Source organism: Pungitius pungitius, chromosome 11 (assembly GCF_949316345.1).
Source record: "Pungitius pungitius chromosome 11, fPunPun2.1, whole genome shotgun sequence".
Classification (NCBI taxonomy): Eukaryota; Metazoa; Chordata; class Actinopteri; order Perciformes; family Gasterosteidae; genus Pungitius; species Pungitius pungitius.
In genome coordinates this window covers 11000690-11019131 of record NC_084910.1, presented here as the reverse complement: position 1 = coordinate 11019131, position 18442 = coordinate 11000690, and the positions used below count along the sequence as shown (strand labels likewise).

General features: G+C 40.7%; 1 protein-coding gene across 1 annotated transcript; it reads right to left on the bottom strand.

Moving 5' to 3' along the window:
* Positions 1-12357: 12357 nt before the first annotated feature.
* fxyd5 (FXYD domain containing ion transport regulator 5) lies at positions 12358-16930 on the bottom strand. Its single transcript, XM_062565517.1, has 7 exons — positions 16687-16930; positions 15438-15483; positions 14972-15052; positions 14553-14582; positions 14390-14464; positions 14250-14295; positions 12358-13826 (listed from the first exon to the last, which is right to left on the bottom strand). The coding sequence occupies exons 1-7, from the start codon at positions 16696-16698 to the stop codon at positions 13817-13819; spliced, it is 300 nt and encodes a 99-aa protein (XP_062421501.1). The 5' UTR covers positions 16699-16930; the 3' UTR covers positions 12358-13816.
* Between the last annotated feature and the right edge of the window lie 1512 nt (positions 16931-18442).

Here is an 18442-nt window from a genome sequence, read left to right as displayed (position 1 = left end):
CTGTGGTCATAACCAGTCTGGGTGGAATGTCAGTCTGTAAAAACTGTAAAAAAAAGATTTAGCTGTTACAACTCATTTTGCTTCCTAATTAACTTAACATTCTAATAAAGATGAACTATTCCTAAAGAAAGCAACATGGCTACCTTAAAAATAATTTTAAGTTCGCATAACTACAACTTATATTTGATTGTTTGTTCTAAATATATCAATACAAGTTTGTTGATATAACCGGGCAGATGGTTTGAAGAGGTGATGACGTGCCAGGGGGGATCCCTTCCCAAAGACTAAAGCAGGCAATCCATTTTTGACTGGACGGGCGATAGTTACACGTGTCGCACAAAGCTGCCTCCCAGAACCGTCACAGACACTGAGGTCCAAACACCAGTTGCTGAAAAAGCTGCTTAATGGCTAACATTTGCTGTTGGGTCATTATTTGGAGGGGAAATAATCAAAAACTTTGCTCATAGAATGTTATCACTTTTTTATGTAATTAAAAACATTTCAAAAAGATCACATATCACAATAGCAGGATATATGGATATAAAGTGACAAATAACATGTTTTTCAAAGAAAAACTGACAGCAGCAAAAACCATAGTTGCAAAAGAAGAGATAACGTATCTCTTACTAACGTGTTTATTGACCGCACTGAGCAGTTTCCCCATGTGAATCTTAAGTTTACTTTTGTACAAGATAGAACTGATGGTGTCGGATTTCCAACCGCTCAGCAGCCAATGAATAACCTATTTCCTGGTTCCTGACTGGTTACACCTGTATTAACGTGCACACTCACTCCGGCAGTTTCCATGATAACAAGGACCTTGGCGTGAGCAGAACAACATACAACAACATACCAACAGAGAAAAACTCATTTAAAAGTAAGTTCAGCTTCTAGTTATATTAAATAGTATGAGTGTACTTGCATGAATATACTTACTATTTTAGCATAATAGTTATACTTCATATAGTATAAGTTCAAATTAAACAAAAAGGGACATACATATTTTTATTACTATTAGAGAAAGCATTGTGACTGGGAAACTCATTTATGTTTTGTGTGTCATCGACTTTAACATAAAATGATGTCTTCTAAACACATAGTATCTGTGTGGTAAAAAGGTAGTGAAATATTTTTCAAGACACCAAATACTGACGTAATTTTCTTTTGCAGTGCACGGCTTAGTATCTTTTGTAATGGCTGAGAGACCCCACTTATCACTCAAAACTAGACAAACAAAAGGTACAACAGCACAACTGTTCAGACATGTTACTGGTGAGAGAGTAATACGTTGATGCTAACGTGCTGCAAACATTGAGAAAAGGGATCAGGGTAAAGATTAACACAGCTGAGTGAAGAAAGCACAAACGCGTTGGAGAATCAGTCAGGCTGTAGCCCACTCTGTGTGCAAGTTGCCCCTGAATCTAATTTAATCACACCACCAAACAATAGCCCAGAAACAATCGCTTCCACTAAGACCTTGGAGCAGCAGCACAAATGGCATTACTGCACTGACACAAGAAAAACGCACATAAATAGAACAGTTCAGTTTCTTTAGGCTATTTGCATAGCACTGAAACGCATAGTGATGAGCTTGAGCACAACGTAAGCAACGAGTGACAGACAGCCTAATAGCACACCTGTGTGTGGTATGCGTGCCAAAAAAAACGTGATGAGGTCCTCTTTTGTGGGCCTACAGACAGGTGATCCGTATCATCATTAAGATACCATAACTTCTTTCTGGATGTATCCTAGATGTAGATTAGTTTAAGTTATTTATACCATCAATCATTATGCAACTTTACCAAATTTGCAGAATTATTACCACATGGGTACTAAGGGACCTTATTTGGGGCTATAGTGATTTTAGCCACATTACAGTTAGTCAGGCCCTAAATGATTTTATTGATATGAAAGCGGTAGGTATTTTAACCTCATGCAGGAAACTGTCCTGACAGCAGTTCTGACATGCAGACATACAGAGGTATTTTCCCCGCAGAAGCAAAGAGCTGACTGAGAGGCGAACAGCTTAGTAGCAGATTGGCGCCACATGAGGTGGCTGTGAATCCCCTTGAAGGTGAGAATGGTGAGAACATTTGTTTCCCTGAACACGGCCTCTGCAGGACCCAGCTTTTTCCTGTTAACGAGTCGCCTCCGTAGTTACACAACCACTCGACTAACTTTCGGTGACTGCACTATATATTTAAAGCCGGTTGAGATGAAAAAGTTCACTCGAGGATATTCATTTAAAACCTTAAATTCTAAGCGAGCTATATTTTTGCAGAACTGTATTTCTCTTGTTATAGTCATTTTCCTCAATACATGGCTATCATGTACTAAATATAGATCATGGATATTTGCAAGCATATTAGCATCACGTAGCATGCAGGGCTACATCCCTTTTTCCTCCACACCAGCTGCTCTTAGAGTGTCCCTGATGCAGAGAGATGTCAGCGGTCCTATTTGCTGTGCGGTGGGTCAATGAGAGAAGTTCATCCTTCAAATATGCCGACTGCTTTCTCGTCTCGAGGAAGCAGGTTACAGAGGGTGAAAAACGGAGCCACTTCTTTACTCATTTCCTGTGTGTGTGCAAGGTTGTCAACCATTCATAAGTGCTGGCAAGAGACTTTTAGACCTGTTACGTTAGTCTGCAAAACACAAAAAGGGTTACTATGCAGATGCTTGCTCTGAGTGGTGCAAGGTACATTGGCTTGCTGCTGTTTTTTGTGCACATTGTGCGGCGCTTGTTTTTTGAGAGAGAATGATGAGGCTGCATTTAATATAGATGTAAAAGAAATGTGACTTGGCATTTTTTGGGATAGCGCTGTTAACAAAACAAAGACAAAATGGCGTTGTCTCAATCTGATAATAAGTAAAGCTGAGGTGTACGTTCCCAGGTGCCTGTAGGCCCCGAATTGGTCTGTTGCTGTTCCAGTTAGTCAAGGTTGAAAGGGCACAAATCATTTTGATGTCTGTGTCTGCTATCCGTTCATTCTGGTGTGTTCATAGGGTTTGTGTTTTTGCACACAAGCAAACAAAGAGAGAGAGACAGGGAGAGAGAGAGACAGGGAGAGAGAGAGACAGGGAGAGAGAGAGAGCGAGAGAGAGAGAGAGCGAGAGAGAGGGGGAGTGGGGCAAATACAGGAAATGTGACAGCTGTTCAGTCAGACCTACTCTCTCATATCCTCTCAGTTTTTTTAGTGTTTGCCGTATCGACCTGATACTCAACAAGTCGGCCACAATCCACCTGTGCTGGACATAACTGCTTAGCTGTGCTAATTATTTGTTATCGATGGTGAATTGTTCACTTGTCCACAGGACATCAATCAAGGTATTGTGAGTTTGTTGTCTTTTTTGTCTTTTTGCTTTATCTTTGGTCCACTGGCCTAGTTTATTTTGTTGTGTTAAAGAAAACAATCTCCGGTAGAGATGAGTCGAGTAAACATTTCAATGAGAATATTTCTCCACTTCACTGAACCAACTTTCTCACTCACTCCAATCTCTTGTTGTTAAATGGTCTGTTTTAGTGTAGACACTTCTTCCCATCGTTCTTTAATGATGTTTTTTATTTTGCTCTCTCCCCTCTTCTTTTTCACATGAGTTATATTTGTCTTGCTATGAACTCACGAGGCTGCAGCGACTCCAATAACTTTGCAACTTAGTGATTGTCATCCATGGTGTCAGAGTCTTATCAGTGACAGCGGTTGAGCAGAGGGCTGTTATCACTGCGAGTAGATAAGGAAGATAGCCTGTGTCGCTGCAAGTATTCCTGCTTATCAACACGTAGTTGACCTCAGTTGGTGTTTGTATTTTGTTAATATATATTTTACTAGGTAGGTTTGAAGGAGTGAAAGGTGTACATCATTCACAATTAAACCTGTTAAACAAGATTTTGGGGCGGTTGGCCTGGCCAGACAGGTGTGATGTTCGGGGTTAATCCTGTCAGAGGAGAGCGGAACAAAAGCAAGACAAATTCACCCTCCAGCAACATTACAGTGTATTACTTTCTGGCATCCATGCAGTCCAGTGTTATCAAGTTTACTTCTGGTCATTTTTGCGTCTTTAGCCAGCTGGCATGTCTCCTATAATAACTGTGCTACAGGTTTTATGTGTTGCAAATTGGGTATGGTGGTAAAAAGAAAATTCAACCGACATTCAAATGTTAAAAATATTACCCAATTTGAAAAATGATACAAGCATCAGGAGTCATCCTGGTACCGAGGCAGTAGACCGGGTTGATAAATATTTCCGAATTGGATCAGCTTATTATTTCACCCAAAGCGACTCTGAAAAGCAAATTGGATACAGAAGGGGATTTTATTTGCGGCTTCTTGGGTTGTTGCATTTAGAGATTTATTGCAGCTTTTCAAAAGGCGAGAGCAGCCCACACTGCAGTCCCTATCCAATTAGCCCTAGCTGTGTGATTAGCATCATTTAATATAGTCAACAGAAATAGATCTTAATGCTTTTCTGCTAATTGAACATGAAGATAATCTGCTTGTGGACTGGGCTGGTATCTTTCTTGTGTCGGCCCTAAAGGGTGGACATTTGTATCGCATAGAAGTTTTAGACTGTGAATATGATGGCACCCTTTTTAGATTATATTACAGTTCATGGCCACATTCCTGATGCCTTGCTTTTAATAAAACTGAACTAAATACTGAATGTAAAGAATTAACTGATTTGGACTAATCTCAAGTTTTAATAATGCCCACGCACCGTATCTTTTTCACTTCCTTACACCAAATATGGGAATTACAATATGTTTGCCATATAGTGAACATAATCCACATCCTTGAATTGTAGTAATACGAATGAAACAGTGAGTTTGCAACTGCTCTGTGGGGGTTTACAGCGAGTATTTGCTGCTTTCCCCTTACAGCCCTGCAACTTAACAATGCAGGTCACCTCATTTCTTTCCACATAGTCATTAACTATTACGGACACAATGGACACGGATAACAATGACAAGCTATAGTCCAGTTCAACATTTGGAACAAAGGTCAAGAGGAGAGTTCCCCCTGAGAGCTGAATCAGAAATTGCATGACTATTGGTTCCTGATCTTATGCCAACCTCAATGGCTAAATCGGGGCAAAGAGGCTTCATCCGGGGCCTGAACTGGAAGAGAGGTCATTCCCATGTTTTTCCCATTTCAAAAATATCTGCATTCACATTGTGTGGGATACAGCTGGGGCTTTGTTTGCCGTGCCAAGAACATCTGTGCTTTGCATCTATGTGATGGGGAGCAGAGATAGAGTTTGATGTGGGCTCAGTGCCATTAGGAAGTTGTGAGATTTGGCCTGAAGAACAACACACAAAAATATGTTTATCACACTACAAACCAAAAATAGTTTTTGTCATTGGACATCATTGGAGACTTAGTTTTTTTCAAAGACTAGCATAGAACCTGAGTGTGTGTTCGGTGGGCATGATAGGATGTGTGTGTGGGGGGGGGGTTGTTGAATAGACACTTATTCAAAGCTGACTTTGACTGAATTCTCAAAAGCGTTTTTCTGCTGAGCACGATGGAAAATAAGGCTGTCAGTCACTGACCCATCTCAGATTACTATCTAGACGCGCATGCGTTCACCAGTTTAAACTGTAGAAGGACTTAAGTATGAGCTTTGTGTATTTGGAACTTGTGGTTTTCCACTGACTAGCATTAAGTGATCCCGAAACTCAAAGTGCTTCACAAGCCCCAGTAATAGACAGCGTTGCTGCTTTCTGCCTCACCCTATCTCAAAAGCAAAACACCAAGTTTCCACACATCAATGGCTGAATATTAACAGCAGATATTTTTATCTTGGTTTCTTTTCCCCCCTGCAGCATTTGAAGATGATGCGATTGGTGTTCCTTGGCCTGCTGCTGATGCTGCCAGCTGCTACTGGTATGTTCTCATCTCTGTGTGACACCTTCAGGTGATAAACATCTAATCAGGGTCTGTGCATCACTGTGCCGCCATGCTTTGCTCACCTACCTATGTGTCTGCACTGAAAGCGCAGATACATGTTGGCACTCACTTTTGAAATATACAAACCGTCAAAAGGAGAAGGAGTTAGTGTAGTTTATGTACAACGTTTTAATAAAAAAAGAGATTAAGAAAACCGCACATGAGAAATTGGTACAGTATTCTTATTGCTGTATTTTTCTGCCATAAACATTGCTATTCAAGGAAAGGACAGCAACAGTTTCCACTAAATTCAAGTTACAGGAATGGTACCACAGATACAAAAATAAATAATCTGTAAAACAAGGTCACCACCAAAAACGACACGAGGCGTTCATTTACACTTGTATGTTGTTACTGCCTTTAATTCACATAAGACAAGGTTAACTCTGTCTGAAAATAACATTGATAATAATACTAATTACAACTTTAAACGAGTCTAAACTAAACTAACCATATTCCTGTTGTACCCGAAACATAGTAAAACTGGATGTTAGTAAAAGCAATGTTACGTGTAAAAGAAAATAGTGTTGGCGCTATCCCTGCAAGACGCCGCTCAGGGACTAGGCCCCGCTTTACCGCGGAATAGCCGCTAGCTTGCCTGCTAAGGTTAAACTTGAATCTAAAGTCGGTTGCAGATTTACACACTCCGTATTTAAACATTTGCTTCAAACACCCACAAAATGCAGATGTAAAGGTCAGCGGCAAAAATGACACGAGGCGTTATTTACATGTGTATGCTGTTTCTGCGGAGTGAGCTGGACCTACGCCCTAAAGCAACCTGTGCAGCTCCTGTGTCAACAGTTCCTCCTGATGGATGCAACTCTTTCCTGTCACTCCGTACGGTCCCTACGCTGTAATTACATTTTGTAATTATTACATCGTTTTGTACATGTAAAATAAAACCATATATTTCCATCAATGTGGTTACATTTTTGCGTGTGACACATACAGACAAAGTGTTCCATTAAACTCACTGTAGCCCAAGTAGCTTTTGTGAAGTTAAGTCCTCTGAATGAATAGTGAATAATATTAACCTTTCAATAACTGCTTATAAGGTATTTAAACTCTCTATTTTTTTGCAGCTGTTTCAGAAGACACTGAAGGATCTGCCAATGAAGGTATTTAATGCATCTCTATCTGTTAAATGAAGAAACACACAAGCCCTTATTGAAGACTTTCAAGCAGCGGGACACAGTGGTCATAAAACCCTTTAACAAGCTGTCACGTTTTGTAGCGACACAAAGGGAGAAGTATACTTAAACTAAGGTTAAATTAATAATTAAACTTAGAGCTCACACCCATATGCAACAACAAAATGACTGATGAATGATTTGCAAGGAATTATTGCACCACGTGGTTTCAATATGTGTATATTTGTTCTTCTCTGACTTGAGTTTAGTGGGTCCATTTAGGGTATGTTTTAAGTAATTTACAGATGTCAATAGCAATTGCAGACCCATCTCATGTCAAACTAAATAGCTTTACCCCATTATGCTAGATTTGGATTATAAATCATATCTGCCAAGTGCATCACATGGTTTCTGTCAGGATGGGGGGGCTGGAGCAGGTTGCAAGCCTAAGGAGGCAGGACTCAAACGCAGGCTTCTCGAAAACTGTGCTCTATATTCAAACCAAACCAAAACAGGACAGGACGTGCTCCAGCGACGGGTAACATTGACAATGACGCGACGAGGGACAACAGGCACATGGGGCGTAAATACACAAGGGAGGTGCAGGTGATTGGACACAGGTGGGAACAGGACAGGACAGGAAGTGAAGCTCACCCAGAGACACGAGAGACAAGAAAACTACAAAATAAGACAGGAAGAGGACCCAAACCGTGACAGTTTCGTGTGACAGCTCTCACTGAAAACTTCCGCCGCCTCAATGGTTTTTCTTCCTGCTTTTCAAGTTTTGTTTTTTACTCACAGTTTTGGTTGTGTTTTTTTCTATTGTCAGATTGTTTTTTCTGTGTACAATGCAATTGTACTACTGCACAGTAGAATAACTATTATTGTTTGAAGGAACTCACACTGGAGAACATGTATTTCTGTACTGTGTGTCTGAGCAGCTGATTTCTCCTTACCCCACAGATCTGCCTGATGATGAGGATTTTACGACCACAAAATGTGAGTTTACCCCAGTCCCCACGAATGTTTTAGAGAGTGAAAATAGGTTTCCAGTTGCTTCTGCATCACACCCATAAACACTGTAATGGCAGCTCAAAGGAGACTATGTGAAAGTTATGGCCCCAGTAAGTCAGCATTGTGTATAGGTCGCTTCAGTCCAGTGAAATGTGTGAGTTTGTGGCCCCGGTTGGCTTTCCCTCCTCCCAACCATTAAGCCCTGAATGGAATCAATTAGCTCCCTGGAGGGGCCCTGTGGATCCTGCTAAAAGGCCAATGAACACATCGACATCTCCACCATTGTGCTGGTCAGCTAATCAACACTGGCATTCTCAATCTCGCTCCACGCCGGTCTCCGTCACCCCTCATCACAGCTTTGATGGACACTTGATAGAATTACAGATCTGTTTAGAACAGGGCAGTCGGCTCCCTGGATGAGCAGCTTTTGTGCAAGATCTGCAAGTCTCTTCCAAAGCCTCCTTGGAGACACAAGCTCATGTCCAAATGCTTAATTTCATTCCTCCCTTTTTAGCACTAGCTAAAACCCTGGGTGATGAGATTCCAGGTGAAACTGCGGGTGTAAAAGAAGCAGCAGGTGAGATATTTATTTCAGTGAGTGATTATATAGTACATGTATAAAAATCACCTACTTTTATTAACTCACTTCTCTTCCATTTCTTTTAGATAATTTGACCATGATTATCATCATTGTTGCTGTGGCCGCAGTGATTCTTTCGGGTGTTGTAATAATCGGTAAGTCTTTTGTGTTTTACTTTGACATAATGTAGTTTTATGTGAAATCATTTCTCTGTAATTTCCACAGTTGATAAATGCACTGCTGAAAATCCCATCAGTGTATGGCTGGAATCTCTTTAGTCCTTGTGTGCCTTGTAAAGCTGTTAATCCCTAAGCAAAATATGAACTTTCCTCTTGTGCGGCCGTGACCTTTTTTCATTTTTCTTTCTTGCAGCCGTACTGCTGGTAAGGCGCCGCTCGCACGTTCGACAGCAAGGGTAAGGTCACATTTTTCCTCTTAAAAGTTGCTATTTGGGAGATGTACCTTCCACTTTATGTTAAGTCAGCCCGCAGGTGACAGAACCTGTCTGTTGGGTAACAGTCATTCTGCCGCCTTGCCAATGAACCCAGCCTCGTCTTACAGCATCAAAATCAGATAAAAACACTCGGGTGGAAAAAACATAACTGGCACCCGCCCATCTAAGCCCGTCTGGACTTGCAGAGCAATCAGTCACAGCCTAAGGCCCTCTGCTGCCACCACTGAACACTCCACACCTTTAACCCTTCCCATGTTAGTAATCACACAATAGCCCTGACACAGTGCCATAGGGTAGGGACAAACGGGACAGGACCTTACTTGTCCCAAAGCTTACCTCATGAATCGGGGCTCGACCAGATGACTCTGCTCAGAAGAAAAGCCGCAATCCTGTAAACATGATGCTAGCGTCATGAAAACAGCACTCAGTCCGCAGAACAGACAAAATCAGTTATACAGAGATACTCTCTCTTTGCCTTTAGCAACCGCCCCCCACTTTGCATTTATATTCATTTATATAATTTGCCTAATATCATGCACAATAAGTGCATTTCAACCATAACGATACAGAAGAACAAGAAACAAGAAAGTGCAATTAAATCAAATAAGACGATTTACAACTTGCTACAGATGAGAGCCATTATAAGTACAACTTAAGTGCTACAATTTGTTATTGTTCTTAGTCGAGGTATAGTCTGAAGAGGAACGCTTTCTGCGGTCCAATCATTTTCCTTTTTGCTGAGGCGCAGTAGTACTGCATGACTTGCAAGGTGGGTTTAGAGAGGTCATGAAGTTCAAGTTAGTCCATTGAGATCCCGAAGCAGCAGGAGAAGCGACATTCTGGAGCAGACTCCCAATGCAATCTGCATGGGTTAAATTCCTCTGGAGGATTACTGGCTGCCTCGCGGGGCTGCAGTCAGCTCTGGCAGTATTTGGTGCCGACTGATCGCTCTGCTGAAAAGAGGCTTAATCACACAGCAACCTTTGGCTTGTTGGATCAACAGTGCCTTTCCAGGTTTAGAAGTCCCACCTGGGGATGAGCCGTGTTTTGAGGCGATGCAGTCGCTGTACACCTGTCAGAGCCCAGAGTGTTGTTTCCTGAAATTTGACAAGCAGAGTTGTTTCTCGTGTCTTTCTGCTAACAAACAACAACAAAAAAGAGCCTGAACATACCTTGAAGGTGACATACATCTGCCCTGTCTCCCCTCCTCCCCTCCCCTCCCCACCCTGTATTCCCATCCTTCCTCTCTCCCTTCAGGATCTACTTCGTGCCTACAGAGCAGGACCAGAAAGAGGCCATCTAGTTCCTGGTGGAGTAGCACTTTCAATAACAGTCAAGAGAGGAGCCATGCACTGGGCTAAGTGTCATCTCCTACTCCTTCCCTCAGACAGTTAGACTTCTTTGCACAGCAGCCTGCATCGCACCATTCAGTTCATTGCTTGCTCATATCAATACATATGCAATATGTTTTTTTTTTTTTACTATTGTATACTCTGGTCTTTGTCCCATCCATTCATGCTCCACATATACGCAACTTATCCAGGGCCATTTGGAACACATTCAAACCTTCTAATTGGATTCTATTTGAGGAATCCAAATCAAAGCCAGAATATGGCTTAAAGCTTCTTTTGTAAAAAGGCATAATTTAGCACAACCAGAGCCCCCCCTTTTTTAAACACCTGAAACAAGAAATTATTCCCAGCAGCAAAACTCAATTTGCGTTTGATTTGCTGCTCGTTGAAATCCTCTGAAGAATTGCTGAGAAATGGTCAATAAGTAAGGCAAACCATGCTAAGGCAGCCTACACCTCTAGTCATTTTTCTATTCACTTCTCTGACACCTTCTGTTCCTGGCCCATTTGCAATGATGGATGGCAGTGCAAAGGGAAGATAAAAACTCCTCAACCTCAGTAAAAAAAGAAACAATTGGAAATAGCCAGTGTGAACATTACTGCAGGGCAGCTGATTAATTGGCCACAATGAATGAGGTTTTCTTTCCCCCCTCTCTATTTCCTTTTTGAAAGGGGTTCACTTTAGTCCCACACATTATACATTCAGAAGTCAGAAGTTTTATACTGGTAGAAAGAAGCTGGGTATGAGTGAGGGATAAAATCTCACAGATCAAATAAAGATGGAGATGATTGGGAAATTACGAACAATGCCTTTCAATTCATTCACGATGGCTTTTCTGTTTTCATTTGAATAGAAATCAATCATGCCTCAAGAAAGAAAGCTTTCTCTCCAGGAACCTAAGATTCTAGTTGCCTTATTTGTTCCAAATCAGAGGGGGGAACTTCTGTGTAGCAAGTGTTAAAGGGAAATGGGACCTGCCCCTATTCAACGTGACAGTATTCTATTGGTGGCTTTATGAGGACACGTGTAATAGAATAAGCATTAAAGGGGGCACATGCGGTTAACACTGAATTTTACAAAGCAGAATCTCACTTTGCTTCCACTAAATCATGTAGCTAATCTCTGGACTGAGGACAGGTCTTGGTTCCAGTTTTGCCAGACTTGAGGGAAAAAGTAATTGAGCAGTCACGTCCTCTTCAGGGTGTAGAGTAGCTATACATTTGTGTAGAAGCGTTGCAGTTTATGAAACAAATGAACTAATGCAATTGTTGTTTGTGCATGTGTTTTACTGTTTGTATTCAGCAATGTGTGTAAAGTATGTGTCATTTTTAAAAAGTATAGCATTGCCCAATAAGCCTTGAATTTCTGTCCGCATTTCAAAGAGAGTAAAATTAAACAGAAATTACGATTCACAACATTTCCGTTTCTGTTGGAAAAACAAATCAAATTTGATTTAGATTTTGCTTTCAAGGCTTTTTTTTCTTGAAATTGAGAACGCAAACACAATGCAGAGAAATGCAGTATTTGATCCAGCCTGCTTCCTGCATGTCACCAAATCTACTCAATTATTTCATTCATTAACACTATTTCTATTAATGTAACAGATGTAAACTTTTGTTTTTTTCCATTGAGGTTATGTTTTTTTTTTGTCTGTGCATGCAGTGTCCATAAAGGCTTTATGTTCTTCAGCTTCAGAAAACGTGTGACAAAACTCAAGTAAACAAAGAAACATCTTAATCAATGTCAGTAGCATTCAGAAAAACTGCAACATGTACAGAAAATTCAACCTACACTAATTAAAAGACACAGTAAGGCTCAGTCTGCAATGACCACCGCTGTATTTAGTGATTGAATGAATTACAGAAATGGGCTGTAAGGGTGTTTTAAAACACATTTTATTAAAAATGCACAAAAAATGCAAGCAATCAAAGTACTCACATAAGTCACATCATACAGTGCAAAAACCAAATTGAAACTCTTTTCCCTCACGGTGTGTCTAAGAGCTGCGTAGAGCAGCGATAGCCCCACCATCCGGGGGCCGGTTAAGAGTATGACAGCAATACTGTCAAGACTTTGACAAGACTTTGACAGTATCGCAACTGTAAAACCAATATATTTCGGTTTGCTGCAGTGCGAGATTCCATTTCTTATTCTTTTATATTTACTAAAAGTTTTCTTGTTACACTGCACACAGCTTTCAGAGCCTACGCATAAAACCATTGTCAGACCTTATTCAGTTATTACAGCTTTTAATATATTGTATGTATTTACAGATTTACTGATGTTTGTATCGTGTCTCTTAACATAAAAATATATTTGACCAAATGGTCGTTTTTATACATTTGTTACGGGGTGATTTCTTCTCTCCGCTGTTCATATAGAAATTCTACGTAAACAATTTGTGGTGGCAGTTATTTTCCAAAGGTTTTTCTGTCTAAAATATTTGTGCCTTATTGGAGAAAAATTTGAACTTAATGTCGAATGAACGTTTGTCTGCTATTTTGTATGATCCCATACTGTATGTATTAGTGATAATAGCATTCACAATAGTTTGTCATCCTATCTTTATAAACAAAGTATATAATACATAACCAACCAGCTCGCAATAAACTATTTGCAGTAATGTTGAATCATGTCAATTCTGTTTTTACATCTTCTCTCTCTTTGATTTAGTCTTGATGGCAATTAAAATAGTCAAGACTATTGTTTATTAAATAGGTATGCTGAACTCTGCGTCGTTTTGAAAGTAAATCTATATTATAATTAAATTATAATATTGTCCAGATCATTTGATGCCATGCGTGGAATGGTGACCATAATAATAATGCTTCACTGACTAGGAGGCTTGGACACTCCTCACTAAACCTCCCGTTTATGTTGAGATGAAAGTGTAAAGAGCGCCTACTATCTTTCAGGAGAAGGATGTGTTAAATAGTAATCGTGGCTGTGAGAGACTGCCTGTGGCTGTTCTGTTATACAATATAAAAGGTCATTAGAAACAAGGCTGCTTCGTGGTTGAAGGTGTGATTAAGATGGTAATAATCTTCTTATTTGCAAAGACAAATAATCACATTTCAGTGCAATTTCACTAAGTATAGAAATTATGTTATACAAAGATTAAGCGGGTGATGGTTAAGCTTTTTCTTACTCGTCAGCATGATTGATGTTTTTTTATGTTTGGTGTTTTTCTGACCTTGTTACCAAGCAGCATATAGTCAGTCATTTTATATTATACAACCATGGTGCTAGGTTATTGTTTTTCAGGATGAACTCCTGGTTGGCTTCTCACAGCTCTGCGTAAAAATATGTACACTGTAAGGTTTTTCTCCTCAAAAAGCTTAGTATGATCTGAAAAAAAACACAACACAAAACCATTAAGCAATCCATTTCTTTTATCAAAGCAAACACGCCACGTTAAGGACAATTAAAAACGTGGTTTGCAGTTGTTCTGTTACGGCTTCGGCCAACAAATACATCATATTTTTGATCTATTAATCATCACAGACATTTCATCCAGCATTCTGTTGAACTATTATGCGTCTGAAATGAATAATTGTTAGCCATACATCATCCAGCAGCATGTGCTATAAATTACTTCAATCGTTCAACTGCAGTTCCCCCAGGAGCATGATGTAAGCACTGCTACCCTTCAGCTTGCATTGTCTCACACTATTCAACCCATGTGCCAATCATGCAACCCTCAAACACTCCAAAAACACAACATTTGAACATCCACTAGATTGAATGAAATAAAAAGCTGCCAGTACTCACTTTGGTGACCTTTTGAGACATCTACACAGCCGACAGGCCCTGCCGCCTACAGTTACAGATGAGCAAAAGAGTCAGAAGGGTAGTTGAATATATAGTAATTACAGTGCTTTACAAAAATATGTTTTTGGAATCCCACTTACAGCCAATGACCATGATGCCCACAATAAAAAGCACTGCTGCAATGGACAGTCCAGCGTAGCGCAGGGACTCATAATCTGTACACGTAAAACATGGATCAAACACTTAGACACAAAAGGCATGAACATAAGAAATGTAAAAAGTGTGACGTATGTAGCTTCTCACCATAAATGAAGTCTTTGTCCCACTTCGGATCTATAAGAAGTAAAATCGGAATCAAAATGATTGAATAACTTTGAGTGTTAAACGTGAGAAGCTTTTCCAAGAAAAAAGAGCGGGACAATCACCGGGGAGCCACAGTCTGAGATAGTACGAACAGATGTGCTGTTGATGGTTTTTTAAAAGGCTATCTAAGGTAAGCCGGCACAGCGGGGGGACACACGTGTCCTATCTCTTCTTGCATATGGTACGAGCATGAATCTGCTGGCAAGACAGGAAGTGAGGTGCTGTGTTCTAACAGTCCGCCGTGAGCTTTGTTCGGAAGACAGGGAATTATGATACTGCCAGTCTGCCATGAGATAACAATAAAGACGCAATGCCTGTGGCATTTAAGGTAACTACGGAGGAGTAAAATGTTAAGGTACCCCAGGCAACATCTTTATTGATCTTGGTTCCGTCTTTGGTGGTTTTCACAGTTATGGATGGGGAGGATGTCACTGGAGATGCTGCAAAATATAGAAATTGAGAACATTCAAATATGATTTTTTTGTTGCTGTATATTTAACATACATTATTTAATATACAGGGTTATTATGCCAAAGTATAATTTTAAACATAGGACCAGTTTGCTTTTTTATTTCTTATTTTTTGCTGTGCTGTGATTCCAACTACCTTGATGAACCCATGATATGCTTGGAACCTGACTGAAGGTCTGCAGTAGAGGTCTCACTCAAATCGGTGATGTGTCAGATGTGTGGATAAAAACCTCAATTTGGTTTGTATTAAACCTTTTAATTTACAGCCATACAGCATCCTAAGACGTTTAGTTGAGTCGAGTTGATCCCTCCACAAGAATATCAGTTACACTAACTATAAACTCAATACACTTACCTTTAAGCATGACAAACAGGATGAAGGCCAACTGGGTCAAATGAATCTAAAAGGAGACAAAAAGAGAGAAGTTGACATAAGGATGCAGAGAGTAAAAAGAAAGAAGTGATTTAGACATCGTAAAATACAGTCAACTCCTAAATGAGGAAATGGCAAACACTATACACGCATGGCTTGGATCTGCTGCAGAGGATTGGATACATACAAAACACTCCGAAGCACAAAGTAAGGTATCTCTTTAGCCAGGGTTTTACATTTACACTTGTTTAACCATAGTACAAAGTGAACATACACTAAAGTAGTTCAGTAAAGGTTCGAAGCAAAGAGGAATTCGCTTTAAACGGTTTTGTGCAGTGCTACTACTAAACCTACTAGGAAGGAAGTTGCACTCATTGAGGTTTGGGGCCATGTGAATCTCCTTCCTCCAGATAGACATCTTCTCCCACCCTCACTCAGCACGACAAACACAAATTCATACTTTGAATGTTATACTTTTGAAGATACACATATCATAAACCCTTATTTTCTTCTTTTTTTATACTTATTTGTCAAAAAAAAGTGATCGAGGCCGCACATTGCCTATGTAATCCTCCCACACATGTGTATGTTGAACTATTGGGCCAACTTCAATAAAAAATAAAGTTTGCTACTGTCACCAATTAAAAAAGTTGGATTGAAGGACATGTCAAAACCACCGTGATGGAAATCCTGTAGGCCTACTGGTGAGACATACTCTCTCCTCCCCCTCACAACATGTTGCCCCTCGCTTGAAACAAATCATTACACACAGACAGAGGTACGCAAAAAGCTGTCCAACATTGCAAGTTTAATATAACATTACAAAAAAAACCTGCTGCCGAGCAGGTTCGCAGCGGAGGCAGACCGAGGGGATTCTTTTTCACCCACAGGAGAAAAAGAATCTTGGTGGCATCTCATCCTCGGGGCCATGGAACCGCGTGACAGGTGAACGTCTGTGGACGTCATGAGCTGCGACAGCTCAGATTAGCCGGTCATGCCACTCCTAATTTCACTAGAGCATATGTCAAAATGAGGCCTGCTTCCCTCTGGGCTTTACAGGCGTCCGTCCCTTCCCTCCTAGCCTGACCTGCCCGCCTCTTTGTCACATCCGGCACTCTAATTCACTCTCTTTGCCTCCGTTTGTCTGTCATCCTCCATCAATCTCTTTTTTTAGTACGCTTCCCTAAAAAACACCCTATGTCGTATCATCCATCCAGGCTACTATGCTTACCTTGGTATCCATCCTGTGAGCTGCACGAGTCCAGAGATCTATCCACGTCCTCAATATCCAGGGCGCTTTCCTCTGTGTGTCACTTCTGGGAGGCGGTTTGCCGACCACGCCCTTGTGGTAATCATCACTACTTCCCCACTCAAGTCGGAACCTCGATTCAGACTTTCCGTCTCTCGCTCACCCACTCTTACTCATGTCACAGTCTCGTTCTGTTCAGTCTTTCCCCCTCCCCCACAGTTTGAGCATAGCGGCTTCTCTTCCTACTTCATGCATAGCACACTGTCTTTGATTGTGTGTCTTTGATGGTTTCTTTCTACAGGACCTTGTTGTAATGAGAAACTGTTGATGAACAAAATAATATAAAGCTGTAAATTCTTTAGTTTAAATACCAACCGTGTAAGCATGCAACCATAGAAAAAGCTATTGTCTTTCTTAAAACTTTTTAATATTTTTCTCTCACATGTTGCCACAAACAAACACATTCACCACTCCATGGGTTTTCAAATCAAATGGCAGGTCTTTTAGCGACAGTGTTCAACGATGTGTGATGGTGTGTTTGTGTGTGTGTGATTTTGACACAATAGCATTACTCAACTGAAGAGGATAAATCTATCTGTTACAGCAGACAAAAACTGCAATTCATCCACACAAGCAGAGGACAGTCATTGTTCAGAGTGCTGTGGAAGCATCCACAGAAAACCCCAAACAATGAAAACAGTGCTAACAAAGCTAACTGATAGAAACCAGAGTCAAATTCATTTCTCCAAGGATGACGAGGAAATGATCGGCTCTACTCTGCCTCTGATTGGCTAGTACTCGCCGATTGGATTGGACAGTTTACAAATATTAAGGTAAGGCGATCAAGGCAGAGTACATGCAGCACATTAGTTATGGAGTGGATTTTAAATTGGGTGTCAGTAGTAAAATATAGCCTGTTAATTATATGCTTTCAGTCTGTTATATTATTAGCTGCCACCTGACAAGTGATGGGTAACGAATTCCATTTGCTTGTGCACAAATAACATTAGAACATTAATCGGTTTACACTTTCTCATCATTTCCATCCTGTTAATCATTTTAGCTTTTTGTTGATTACAAATCATCGGACATTATTGATTTATATATATGGATATACACTCACCGGCCACTTTATTAGGTACCCCATGCTAGTAACGGGTTGGACCCCCTTTTGCCTTCAGAACTGCCTCAATTCTTCGTGGCATAGATTCAACAAGGTGCTGGAAGCATTCCTCAGGGAGTTTGGTCCATATTGACATGATGGCATCACACAGTTGCCGCAGATTTGTCGGCTGCACATCCATGATGCGAATCTCCCGTTCCACCACATCCCAAAGATGCTCTATTGGATTGAGATCTGGTGATTGTGGAGGCCATTTGAGTACAGCGAACTCATTGTCATGTTCAAGAAACCAGTCTGAGATGATTCCAGCTTTATGACATGGCGCTTTATCCTGCTGAAAGTAGCCATCAGAAGTTGGGTACATTGTGGTCATAAAGGGATGGACATGGTCAGCAACAATACTCAGGTAGGCTGTGGCGTTGCAACGATGCTCAATTGGTACCAAGGGGCCCAAAGAGTGCCAAGAAAATATTCCCCACACCATGACACCACCACCACCAGCCTGAACCGTTGATACAAGGCAGGATGGATCCATGCTTTCATGTTGTAGACGCCAAATTCTGACCCTACCATCCGAATGTCGCAGCAGAAATCGAGACTCATCAGACCAGGCAA

Bases quoted from the DNA above. Each gene is read 5' to 3' on its own strand.
- fxyd5 (XM_062565517.1), bottom strand. The intron at 15,053-15,437 runs GTAAGTGTATTG...TATATTTTGCAG, and splicing joins CCTGTTTGTCATGCTTAAAG to CATCTCCAGTGACATCCTCC. The intron at 14,296-14,389 runs GTAAGTGGGATT...CTGTAACTGTAG, and splicing joins GGGCATCATGGTCATTGGCT to GCGGCAGGGCCTGTCGGCTG.